The 12079-nt window shown below is 39.5% G+C and overlaps 1 protein-coding gene across 1 annotated transcript; it reads left to right on the forward strand.

Annotated features, from left to right (window-relative positions):
• The first annotated feature begins 4071 nt into the window (after positions 1-4071).
• Positions 4072-5037, forward strand: LOC143638677 (olfactory receptor 11A1-like). Its single transcript, XM_077106501.1, has one exon. It carries the CDS (start codon positions 4072-4074, stop codon positions 5035-5037), a length of 966 nt encoding a protein of 321 aa, XP_076962616.1.
• The last annotated feature ends 7042 nt before the right edge of the window (positions 5038-12079 follow it).

Below are 12079 nucleotides of genomic sequence, written 5' to 3' on the forward strand. Positions count from 1 at the left end.
AAGCCATGTGTTACTTAATGACATACATGGCATACATTCTTTTTTTTTTTTTAAGAGAGAGAGGGGGAGAGAGAGAGAGAATTTTTAATATTTATTTATTTTTTTAGTATTTGGCGGACACAACATCTTTGTTTGTATGTGGTGCTGAGGATTGAACCTGGGCCGCACGCATGCCAGGCGAGCACGCTACCGCCTGAGCCACATCCCCAGCCCAATGGCATACATTCTGAGAAATGTGTTCTTAGGGGATTTCCTCATTATAAAAATATCACAGAGTGTGCTTCCACAAACAAAGATGGCTACAACATCAATAGATGCTATAATCTTATGAGGCCTTCATCATATAAATGATCTCTTGTTGACCAAAATATCATTATGCAGCACATGACTGTATTTAAAGATACCAGGGAAGAGGAAGAATGGGAGAAGAGGAATGAAGTCACTAACAACAGAAATCATAATGAAAGCTGCTACTTATTTTATGCCAGCTACTATATTAAGTGTTTCACATGGACTGTGTGTTGACTGATCATAGTAACCTAGGAGATAGTTATAATCACGTGTTAGTTAAGGTAAGGTTAGGTTGTTGTAACAAAAACAGTAAAAAAAATCAGTAACTTGTACAGAATGAAAATATGTTTATCCCAGGAGAAGTGTGGCTCAGCTGTTTCAGGTTATCCTGGCATACCAGGTTGAGCGCCCCTCCATCTTGTGGTCCCAGATGGCAGTTCACAATTCTGCTCTCAGGTCTGCATTCCAGAAAGGGGAGAGGATGAAAAGGGTAAAGTGATGATATCTACTTTTCATTTAAGAACACCTTCTCAAAGTTTCACACCTCATTCTGTTCTCACCCTATTGGCTCGATCCACATACAAAGGAAATGTGAACTCTAGGACAGGTGTATATCCAGCTATAGGAGCTGACAAGCTGTAGTCTGAGATCTAAAAACCTTATTTTGGTAAATAAAATTTTAATGTAACATAGGCACTCTCATTCATTTATATATTATCTATGCTGCTTTCTGAGTAAGATAACATTGTTGAATAGTTGTAATAAAGACAGGATGGACCACAAAACTTAAAATAGTACTCTCTAGCATTTAAGAAAAAGTTTGCCAATCCCTGATACAGGAAAAGGAGATAATGGATATTTGGGGACACCTAAGAGGCTCTGTTGAGATTCATAGTTAATTGATGACAAAATAGAGGCACACAGAGGGTGCCTAAATGGCCCAGGATCACATACTGGCAAGTAGCAGAGCTCAGGTCTGAACATGGTTCTGTCTGGTTTTAGAGGCAAAGCACCATTCATTCTATAATACTATTAAATCACTGAGCAAACATTTACTGTGTTTCCTCTGTCCCAGACAGTGTTCTAGGAGCTGAGTATTCAATAGTGAATAAAAGATAGGGCATCCCCCCTCTCGTGGAGCCTACATTAAAGGCAAGAGACTATTAAATAGAATTAAATATAGTGTATTATGTGTTATAGGTGTTATAAATAAAAAAAATAAATCAGAAAGAAGGGAAAGCAGTGACCAAGTGGAAGTAGATGTTCATTTTTAAAGGAAACAGTTAATCATGGCCTCAATATTGGGGGAAACCAAGGAGAATGGGTCTGAGCCAAAGCTCTTGAGAAGGAGGCAGGAGCCTGAACTGAGAACATCCAGTGAAAACCATGAGTTCCCCCTCAAAAAAGGAGGTTGAAGAAAGGGTAAGGAGCTGGACAGGAACAAGAGTCAAAAGAACAAAGAGAGCAGTGTGGGTGCCCCTGGCTCATGCATGGTGGGGAACTGGTACAAAGTGGATGCGTAAGAAGAAGCTGGTGAAAAGGTACAAGACCATGGTGGAGAATTTGCCTTTAACCCTTTGGATTTGAATTCTCAAATCCCCTTGCACATAAACTCAGAACACATGTGCATATACACACACATGGAAATAACAGCAGGTAGTGTGTCAGTTGGTTTAGTGGAAAGTTCATGACTTTTGGAGTCACACAGAGTTGTGAATCTCGATTCTGCCACATGCTCCTTTGAGGATTCTAGGCTAATTGTTGTTAGTACTGTTGTTAGTCATGATTTACAGATCATTTTCCATGTGGCAGGCACTTTATATACATGATCTCATCTAATCCTAACATAACTCCGTAGACAGATATTAAGGTTATTTTAAATGAAATTCAAGTTAAATTAAGTGTGAAAATCAAGTGATGAAAATGTATTATTAATTTTTTTTAAATTAAGTGGTGATAGGAAATGGTTAAGATGTAATGAGAAATGTATAATTTTCCTCCTGTGCATTTATAGTGTTTATCTTGTTTCAGTGCAGTGATTAGGAATGTTGGTTAATCCTTCTGTGGGGATGTTTTTAATAAATGATTTTATTTTGTAAACAAAAGTCTTTAATACTTATTTAGTGCTTCTATGTGCCAAGCACTATTCTGATTACTTTCCGTGTACTCAAAACAACACTGAGATAACTTTTATTGTCCTTGAGTGTTAGCTTTTTGTTGCTGTAAAATATTTCCTGAGAAAGTCAACTTAAAGGAGGAAAGATATATTTTGGTTTACTGTTTCAGTGGTTTTAGTGCATGGTCACTTGGCCCCATCACTGTGGGCCTGAAGTGAGGCAGAACATTATGGCAGAAGGGCATGGTGGGGGAAAGCTGCTTACTTCATAGCAGCTGGGAAGCAGAGAGTGTGGGCTAGGGAGGGGCCAGGAATAAGACAAAATCACAAGGCAATGTCCCAGTGACCTACTTCCCCTAACCATGCCCCACTGCTTGTTTCCATCACCTCCCAGTAGTTCATTCAGTTATCAACCCATTAATCCACTGATGAAATCTGAGCTCTTGTGATTCCATCACTTCCTCAAAGCTCCACCTCTGAACATGGCTATATTGGGAACTAAGCCTTCAACACATGAGTATTTATTTGGAGGACATTTCAAATCCATAACACCTTGTTTTTCAGATGAGAAAACTGAGAATCAGAAAGATGAAGTATCTGCCCAAGGTCACATAGTCAAACTAGGCAGTCTGGCTCTAAGGTTCCTTTGTTTAATCATTATACCACACTACCTTGAAAAATACACCAAAACAAAATTGAATAAGAAAACATGCCAATTTCTCTCCCAGGGCTGCTAATCCATATGGAAAGCCTACTTATTTGGACCCTGTGATCTAACCCATGGCCGCTTTCTAATGTCACTATATTTGAATTAAGGTAGAATTACCAAGGAGCAAATATTTTACTTCTGAAAGAATGACCTGGGAGACCCAAAATTTAAAAATGATGGCAAAGAAGGTAACATGTGCTTTTAATCTTTTTATGTGTGACTACCTATAAATGTGTGTGTGCCTAGATGTGTGCAACACAAATCCAACTAGTAGTTTCAAATGTCAGCTGCTAGGATTTTTTCCCCAGAGCCTAAATTATATCCTCTTAGGAGCAAGATTTAAAAATAAGAAATTCTTATTCTCTTTTAGGTTATACTCCTGGTTTTCCAGAATCTACTCTCTCTGGCAACTGCAGTCCTGCTCCCTCATGGATGTAGGCACCAAATAGGCATGGATGATCCAGTAACATCAAAGAAATGATCCTCTGCTTCAGTTCTGCCATTTCAGTCATTTCATGCTCTGATCAAAAAGGACATAAATATGATTTGTTATCTGGCCTGTCATTTCTTGGAATTGTCAATGTTTAATAATAATTTTCCTCTGTTCAAAATGGCATTAAGAATTCCAAACATGGTCTCTCCACATCTCCTTTTAATGTGAATGTGGGGCTCTCAACTTGCTACCAGTGTTTGTACTCTGGATTGTTCTCTTAGGGATGGAGATTGCTTCTCACTGAGCTGTTCCTTTTCCCAGTTAGTCTCCCTTACCCTATTTCACATCCTGACAAGATGACAAGTTCAGCTGATTTTTAGAAACAGTTTTTTGAAGGCAAATTTAACTGGCTGTGATGAGGACCAGTCCCCTAGAAATGCCCTCATCAATACAGAGCTCTACCCACTGACAGAACTGGACCATGTGGGAAATCTAAGTGGTGATATGATCTGACGTGTTGTTATGGAGAAGCAAGGACTTCCTCAGGCATTTTTGCCCTCTGTGAGGCCAGAAAACACCACTATGATGGTAACTGAGTTTATCATACTAGGGTTTGGAGACCTTAAGGAACTGAGTCCCTTACTCTTCCTAGTGTTTGGCATTGTCTACTTAGCCACCATTTCTGGGAATCTTCTCCTTGTGGTGCTGGTGAGCACTCAACAGGTTCTACAAACTCCAATGTACTTCTTCCTGGTGAATCTCTCATGCCTGGAGGTGTGCTATACATCCAATATTGTGCCCAGGATGCTGGTGGACTTGTTGAGAGAAAATAGAGCAATGTCTATGGTGTGTTGTATCATTCAACTCTATTTCTTTGGGGCCCTGGGAAGCACTGAATGTTGTCTACTGGCAGTGATGTCATATGACCGGTACCTGGCTGTCTGCTGGCCCTTGCACTATCCAACATTAATGCATAAAACTTTGTGTATGGGACTGGCAGTTGGCTCGTGGCTTAGTGGCTTCACTGTGGCAGCTGCATTCCAGGGTGCTATGGTATCCAGCTTGACCTTCTGTGGGGACAATGAGATTGACCACTTCTTCTGTGACTTGAAACCTCTACAGAAGCTCTCCTGCACAGATCCTCATCTGGTCAACCTGGTGTGCATGAGTCTAACAGCCCTGGTGACCCTTGCCCCCTTTGGACTAACCCTAGCCTCCTACTGGAGGATTCTTTCAGTGGTCTTGCATATGCCATCCACAACTGGTAGGCAAAAGGCATTCTCCACTTGCTCCTCTCATCTAGTAGTTGTGACCTTGTTTTATGGGACCTTAATCTTGGTCTATGCTGTGCCCTTGGCTGGTCAGGTGCCAACTCTACATAAAACCTTTTCCTTGCTGTATACGGTTGTCACTCCCCTGTGTAATCCTCTTATCTACAGTCTCAAAAACAAAGATGTCAAGGATGCCCTAAGGAAACTGAAAATTTGATCCTGCAATGACAGCACCACTCAACCAAAAAGCTGACAGCAGCCTGAAGTCAAAGCATTCTTCCCATGCTCAAAGAAGTCTCAATCAGATTAGGACAACACAGAATAGATGATAGTTTTTATAATGCCAAATATTGGCTCATCCCCAAATCTTATGATTTGGGGGATGAGTTGGTCCTGGTCTACCTGAGATGACCCAGTGTTCCTTGAACATATTTATACTGTGGAGAAGCACTTCCAAATTGATGGGAGGGAAAACCATTCTGGGATAAATAATACATAATTATTGCATTTATCTCTCCCAAAAGCTCCACTTGGAAGTAAGAAATGGTAGGTATATTTTACTTATGTTCAATTTCCAGATTGAAATATCACACTGAACCCCATTGATATGTACAGTTAATAAATGTTAATCAAAAATTCAGGCATGATGGTGCATGCCTGTAATCCAGTGGCTCAGAAGACTAAGGAGGTTTGAAGCCAGCCTAGCAACTTAGTGAGACCCTGTTTCACAATAAAAATAAAAGAGGCTGGGGATATGACTCAGTGGTAGAGCACCCCTGGGTTCAATCCCTGGCACCAAAAAAAAAAATCAAAAGAAGTCCTTGATTTTGTTTATTTGAGGAGACTCGATACTGATTTTAAAAAGAAAACACAAACAAAAGAAAAAGAAAACACAACACAAGACAACTATAATATGTAAAGAAGCAGTTGCTATTGAATAGGGTCACAAACATATACACCTAAAAGGGCAAGTCAAAAACTTCAATCATTGAAGCAAGTAGGAAAATATATTTTAAAAAATCAAAGTAGGAGATCCTGGGGCTGGAGGAGAAGTGGAATCCATGTTACCCCCATAAGAATGGGGGAGTTCCCTAAGTGAGGAGACCATGTTTGTTTCCTTCTGGCAGGGTGGCTGTGTTCAATGGATAATAATAATACTGCACCTCTACTTGGCCTGGAATTACCAAAATAAAGATGGAATCTAACAGAATATATGAAAACCCACTAGTAGACTAATTTTAGAGGAATGTGCATTAAGCACTTAAAGCAATCTATTGGATATGTGGCTTGCCTTCAGCAGTATATTCTAGATCGGGGTCTCTCCAACATTTACAGCTACCTACTGCATTTTCATTCCTTTTTTCTGTTCTACTCCCAGATCCTTTTCTTCTATATACATGAGTTTCTTGCTGGACTAACTTGTGCTTCTGTTTCTTACTTTTGTACCTGTTTCCAGCTATCTAATATTATGAATTGGCATATTAATTCTACACTCTAAGAGAAAGAGAAAAGCAAAAAGATTCTGCTCTGGAAAAGGATACAATACATGTATTCATTTGTTCAATCAAAAATATTTACTGAGAGCTTAATATTATCCACACACTATGCTGGATGCTGAGAATAGAAAAATGAACAATGTAGACAGTTTCAGTCTGAGATATTATAGTCTGGAGACCTTGGTGTTCAAATTGCTCAGAATTTATGTTCTTACATTGTTTATAGAATATGTAGATCTTGAAAAAAGTACCTGTAAAAAAATCTCAGCAGGAAAATTCTAATGTACTTATTTACCTTAACTTTAAAATTATCTAATTAATGTGCAAAACTTAATATAAAGGCCTAACAAAACTTTTAGTGGGATATATGAATAAAAGAAATGCTCATAACTGTGTTAGTGGATCTTCACCTAGTGTGAATATCATGGAATGTGCTTACCCAAACTAAGACGACTATGATGTCACCAGGTGATAGGATCTTATGGGACCACCTTTGTATATGTGGTGCTCCAGGGACCAAAAGATCTTCATGCAATACATTACTATGTATAGAACACTGGAATTAAATGATGTGAGCACTAAATACAAAATTATACAGCAAAAAAAGAGAAATGCTCATAATGTCTGTAGTTTGATCCTTTAAGATCCAACTCAAGCCATACCTTCTCCTGGAACTCTCCAGGAATGTCCTATTTGTATTTTTTCTCCCCTGAGGAGTACATTATATTTCTTCATTTGACATGTAGAAGGAATTGCTCTATACTTTTTTATGCCTAAGTCCTATCTTCCCATGAGTTTGTGAACCCTTCAGACAGAGGCAGAAAGTCAAGTGCCCAGCATAGCGCTGTGTGTATAGTGGACAGATGATACCCACCTGCATACACTAAAATCCAAGCTCTTCAGTGTGGGACTCAAGGCCTTCCATCACCCTGCTCCTGCTCCTGCTCCTCCAATCTCATCTCCCAATAATCTCCATCTCATAATTTACCATATTATGCTTATGCATCCTTACTTCTGCCCTATGCCAGGAAAACCTGCACACATTTATATGGCAACTAGCTAATGTTCCCCTTTTTAATATTATGCTCCATCATCATCCTCTCCAGAAAGTCTTGCCTGTTTTCTCCCATCTAATACTTTAAGCTAAATGATGCTCTCCTATTCTCTATGAGATTCACCATGGACCTAAGTTTGAGGAATTATCTCATTTTTTACCACTGTGTCTCCAGTGCCTAGAGAATACTTGGTATACAGGAGGCAATGAATCAATAGTTTTTGAGTGAATGGTCAAATGATTGTATGTTTTCTACCCTCACTTAACTATATTTCCTCAGGTTTGATTACCACCTGTATCCTGACAATCCCTCAATAAATTAATATTGTGATATGAAGAAAAGGTAAAGGATTCTAGGAAGACATACTTAACTTGGATTGTGTTGGGTATATCAGAGAAAGCTCTTCATATAGGACATTTGAACAGAGACTTGAAGAACAGATAGATAGGAGTAAGCCAGGCAAAGAGATTATAAGAAGGGTTGGGATAGGGGTTTTGACAGAGGGAACAAGGTCTGTAGTGTTAAGGATCTTAGAGTGTTTGGGGAATAGAGAAATAGCTAGCAGGGTTAGAATGTAGTAATGTAGTGATCAAGGGAGAGAATGTTACAGGCTGGGCTGGGAAAGTAGGCAAGTACCAAGTAATGCAGTGCTTTGCTGGCCTTCTTTGTTGAGTAAGATTGGGATTCTTGAATGATTTTTAGTAGAGTAACATGATCCATGTTATTTTTTTTTTTTTGAGAGAGAGAGAGAGAGAGAGAGAGAGAGAGAGAGAATATCTTTTTTGTAGATGGACACAACACAATGCCTTTATTTTTATGTGGTGCTGAGAATTGAACCCGGGTCGCGCCTGTGCTAGGCGAGTGCTCTACCACTGAGCCCCAATCCCAGCCCAGACCTATGTTATTTTTTAACATCTCTCTGGCTGCTACGTGGAGAATGATTTTTCATGGGAGTGGGGGGCTAATATATGTGGGAAGTCAGCTAGTACACTCTTGCAGTGCCACTGGTGAGAGATGGTGATAGTGTGGATTATATGTGTGGTGAGGGAGATGAAGAGAAATGAATTGAACTTGATATCTTCAGAAGCAGAATTGATAGGGCTTACTGATAGAGGGAAGCATCAATAATAAATTTCTGATTACTGGTTTGTGAATTGAATATATGCTTGTGCTATTCACTGACATGTGGGGTGGTACTCTGGAATAGAGCCAGGTTTCCAGGAGAGAAAAAATTATGATAACAATTTTGTATGAGAGTGCTCTGATATGATAGTGGATGCTAAGTAGGTGGTTAAATATACTGATCGGGAACTCCAAAGAGATATCTGGTCCAGAAATAAAAATTGAGAAGCCATCAACATGTAGGTGGCATTTAAAAGAATGAAGTGGATGGAATCATGAAGAGAAACAGTTTAAAGGGAGAAGAGATGACAGCCCAGTCTGGAGCCATGGGAACTTCATTTAGAGATTATTTAGATAAAGAATGGCCAGCAATCGAGGAGAGGATAGACAGGTAGGAGAAAAACCATGCAAGGAGAGAGAAAAGAATGTTTTAACAAGAAGAGCCTGGTAAATTGTGTTGGAGGCTGTTGAGGGGAAGAGTAAGCTGAAAACAGAGAAGAGTCCATTGTATCTCCTAACTTGGAAGACATTGATGACCTCACTAAAGGCACTTTTGGTAGAGTTGTGCATGCAGAAGCCATATTGGATTGAGACAAAGGAACAAATTAAAAGTATTGGGGACTGAATTAGAACAAATTACATTCCACACATTTATAATTATGTCAAAATTACTATTAATGCTATGTGTAACTGAAAACGACAAATAAATAAATAAGGGTAAAAAAGAAAAAAATCTACAGATAATCTTTGGATTATTTGCCTTCTCTGGAGGCATCTTTCTTCCAAAGGAAATATATTTTGTTAAAGCTAAAACAGAAAGCTTAGGAGAAGATTGTTTTACCATGTAAAATATTACAATACATTTTAAGGTAGGAGAGAGGGAGTAGTTGAAGATGCAGGAGACTGTAGAGATATGGTCCCTCCAGTGCCCAGAAGGTCCCGGGTCCAGAACACATGTGAAAAGATTGGTCTCTGCTCAAAGGAGTGACACTTACTCTATGACAAATATGTTCTGAATGCCTACTATGTTCTTGATTTTGTTTCAAATACTACAGATACAACATGGTATAAATCATAATCCTTGCTTTCTAGAGCTCATAGCCTGATGAAACAGATAGGCAATTAGGCAGACCATTATAATTAAGTTGATTAATACTATGAGAACTGTAAGGGCCCACAGGAGCACTGAGAAAGCACTGATATTTTTATAAATTGAACCATATTCCCCAGAGAAAGATATGTTGAAGTACTAATGCCCAGTACCTAAAACTATGACCTTATTTGGAGATAAGGTCTTTATAGAGGTAATCAAGTTAAAATGAGGTCATTAATGTGGGTCCTTATTCAATATGACCAGGGAAATTTAGACACATGCAGACAGGGAGAATACCATATGAACCTGAAGGCAGAAATTGGGGAGCTTCATCTAGAAGCCAAACAATGCCAAAGATTGCTAGGAAGCCATCAGAATCCGGGAATGAGTCATGGGACAGATTCTTCATTGATGGGACCAACTCTGTCTTGATGTCACACTTCCAGTCTTCAGAACTTGGAGAAAAGATAAATTTCTGTGGTTAAAGCCACTAGCTTTGTGGTGATTTGTTATGGTAGTCCTATCTAACTCATTTAGACACTCAAATCCATCTGTGAGATAGTCGTCAAGAGAAGAGAAGACTTCTCAGAGGAGATATTATCTCAGCTGAATTAAGATAAATAAGATTTCATGGGTGGAACTTGGTGGGGGGCATTCCATGCAAAGTAGTCATTCGCAATGGCTTCAAAGTCGAAAGGTGTACACATGTCCAAACTACTGCAAATAATCCAGTGTGGCTGGATGTACAGTGTGTGCACAATGGTGGTGACAACTGAGACCAATAAAGCTGCAGATAATTCAGGAAAGGCATTTTATTCTAAGCCAAGGGATTTGGACTTTATCTTGAAGGCAAATGGTTAGCCTTTAAATGTTCTTTCCCCTCCCCACTATTTACCTGCCTAATTCTATGTTTCTAGGAAGCCTTCTCTTTTGTCTATTGTGGCACTTCTTATACAGAACTGTGAACAAAATTGGCTTCTTGGTCTCTTTGAATATGCAGTGAGCTTCTTGAGGGCTGAGGTGATGTCTTGTTTGCTGAGATGTGCTCACTGCCCAGTAAATGCTGGTATGTTCTTAGGATAACATTAGGACTTCACTTTGGAGTGCTAGTCCTGAGAACTCTGCATTTTGTTCAGTTTTCCTTTCACTGGTGAACCAGTACTTTTCATACTTGGCTCTCACTTCAATTTTCCACTTGGCTTTTCCTTTGGACCAAGGACCCTGAGAGCTTCCCTTCTACCCCAAACTCACCATCCTCACTTCAGGCTGCCTTTCATGCATGCTGGTTTCTACTGCCCCCAAGGGAGCCTGGTTCACACCATGCAAATCCTGTGGTCCAACCTTATCATCTTGTTCCCACCCTTGGTCTGCCAGGATTAGTGCTTAACTTAGCCTAAGCAGGGTCATTAGGTCAGTTTCAAGGAAGCAGCTCTGGCCAGAATGGACCAAAGAACAGGTGGCAGTTCTGGCAAGAGGATGCAGTTGAAACTACATGATGGGGCAATGGGCTACTGGGCTGGATGGAAGGGCAAGGTCAGATAATGTGAGCAACTACAACTGAGCCAAATTGGACCCATGGGATTCCTGTTGAAGAAGGCAAAACAGGGCACTGGATCCAAAAACCAGGAAGAATGATGGTCAAGACAAGAAGCTGGCAAGAAATGGGCTTCAATTAGATTGGATTCATTTAAAAAAATGTATGCCCTTTCATGCTTGCCATACCTCTGTGATCTGAATGATCACACACACATACACACACACACACCAGAGACACAAGATGATGACACACAGACCCATATCCACACTGGCAGAACCTAGTGTGACATGCTTTGGTTGGCAGATACTGTAACATCTGATCTGTTTGCCATTGGCAGTGAAGGAGATGCACTATATAAAAGTTCATGTACCAAATAATAGAGGAATGCTTTCAAGTGGCCACGTTCTTTTCATTGCAATTGTTTCAAATAAATACCTTTCTGTCTTCTTTTTGTTTATTTATTTTTTAGTTGTTGATGGACTTTATTTATTTTCATGTGGTGCTGAGAATCAAAAGAGAGCCCACTCTGTCTTCTTATGTTAAGTGAATTTGATACCATTTAACATTTTCTGGATGATTTTAGGCCATTTTATAAACATTAGTTACTAGAGGCTAGGCTTAGATATGGGATGCCCTTAGGAGCTAGCTTAAAGTATATTGGACTCTCTATTAAATGGCCCAAATATAAATAACCCTTTCACACAGAGACACACATTACCCTAATATATGCAAATATCTATCTATCTATATAGATAGGTATATAGATATATAGATACAAATATGTGCGTGTGCGCGCGCGCGCACACACACACACACACACACACACACACACCATCTTTCACGTAAATATCTTCATACAAGGGGTAGAGCACTTGCCTAGCACATGTGAGGCACTAGGTTCATTCCTCAGCACTACATAAAAATAAATAAACAAAATAAAGGTATTGTGCCCAACT

The sequence above is a fragment of the Callospermophilus lateralis genome, chromosome X (genome assembly GCF_048772815.1).
Source record: "Callospermophilus lateralis isolate mCalLat2 chromosome X, mCalLat2.hap1, whole genome shotgun sequence".
Taxonomy (NCBI): domain Eukaryota; kingdom Metazoa; phylum Chordata; class Mammalia; order Rodentia; family Sciuridae; genus Callospermophilus; species Callospermophilus lateralis.

Bases quoted from the DNA above. Each gene is read 5' to 3' on its own strand.
- LOC143638677 (XM_077106501.1), top strand. From the start codon at position 4,072: ATGGAGAAGCAAGGACTTCCTCAGGCATTTTTGCCCTCTGTGAGGCCA.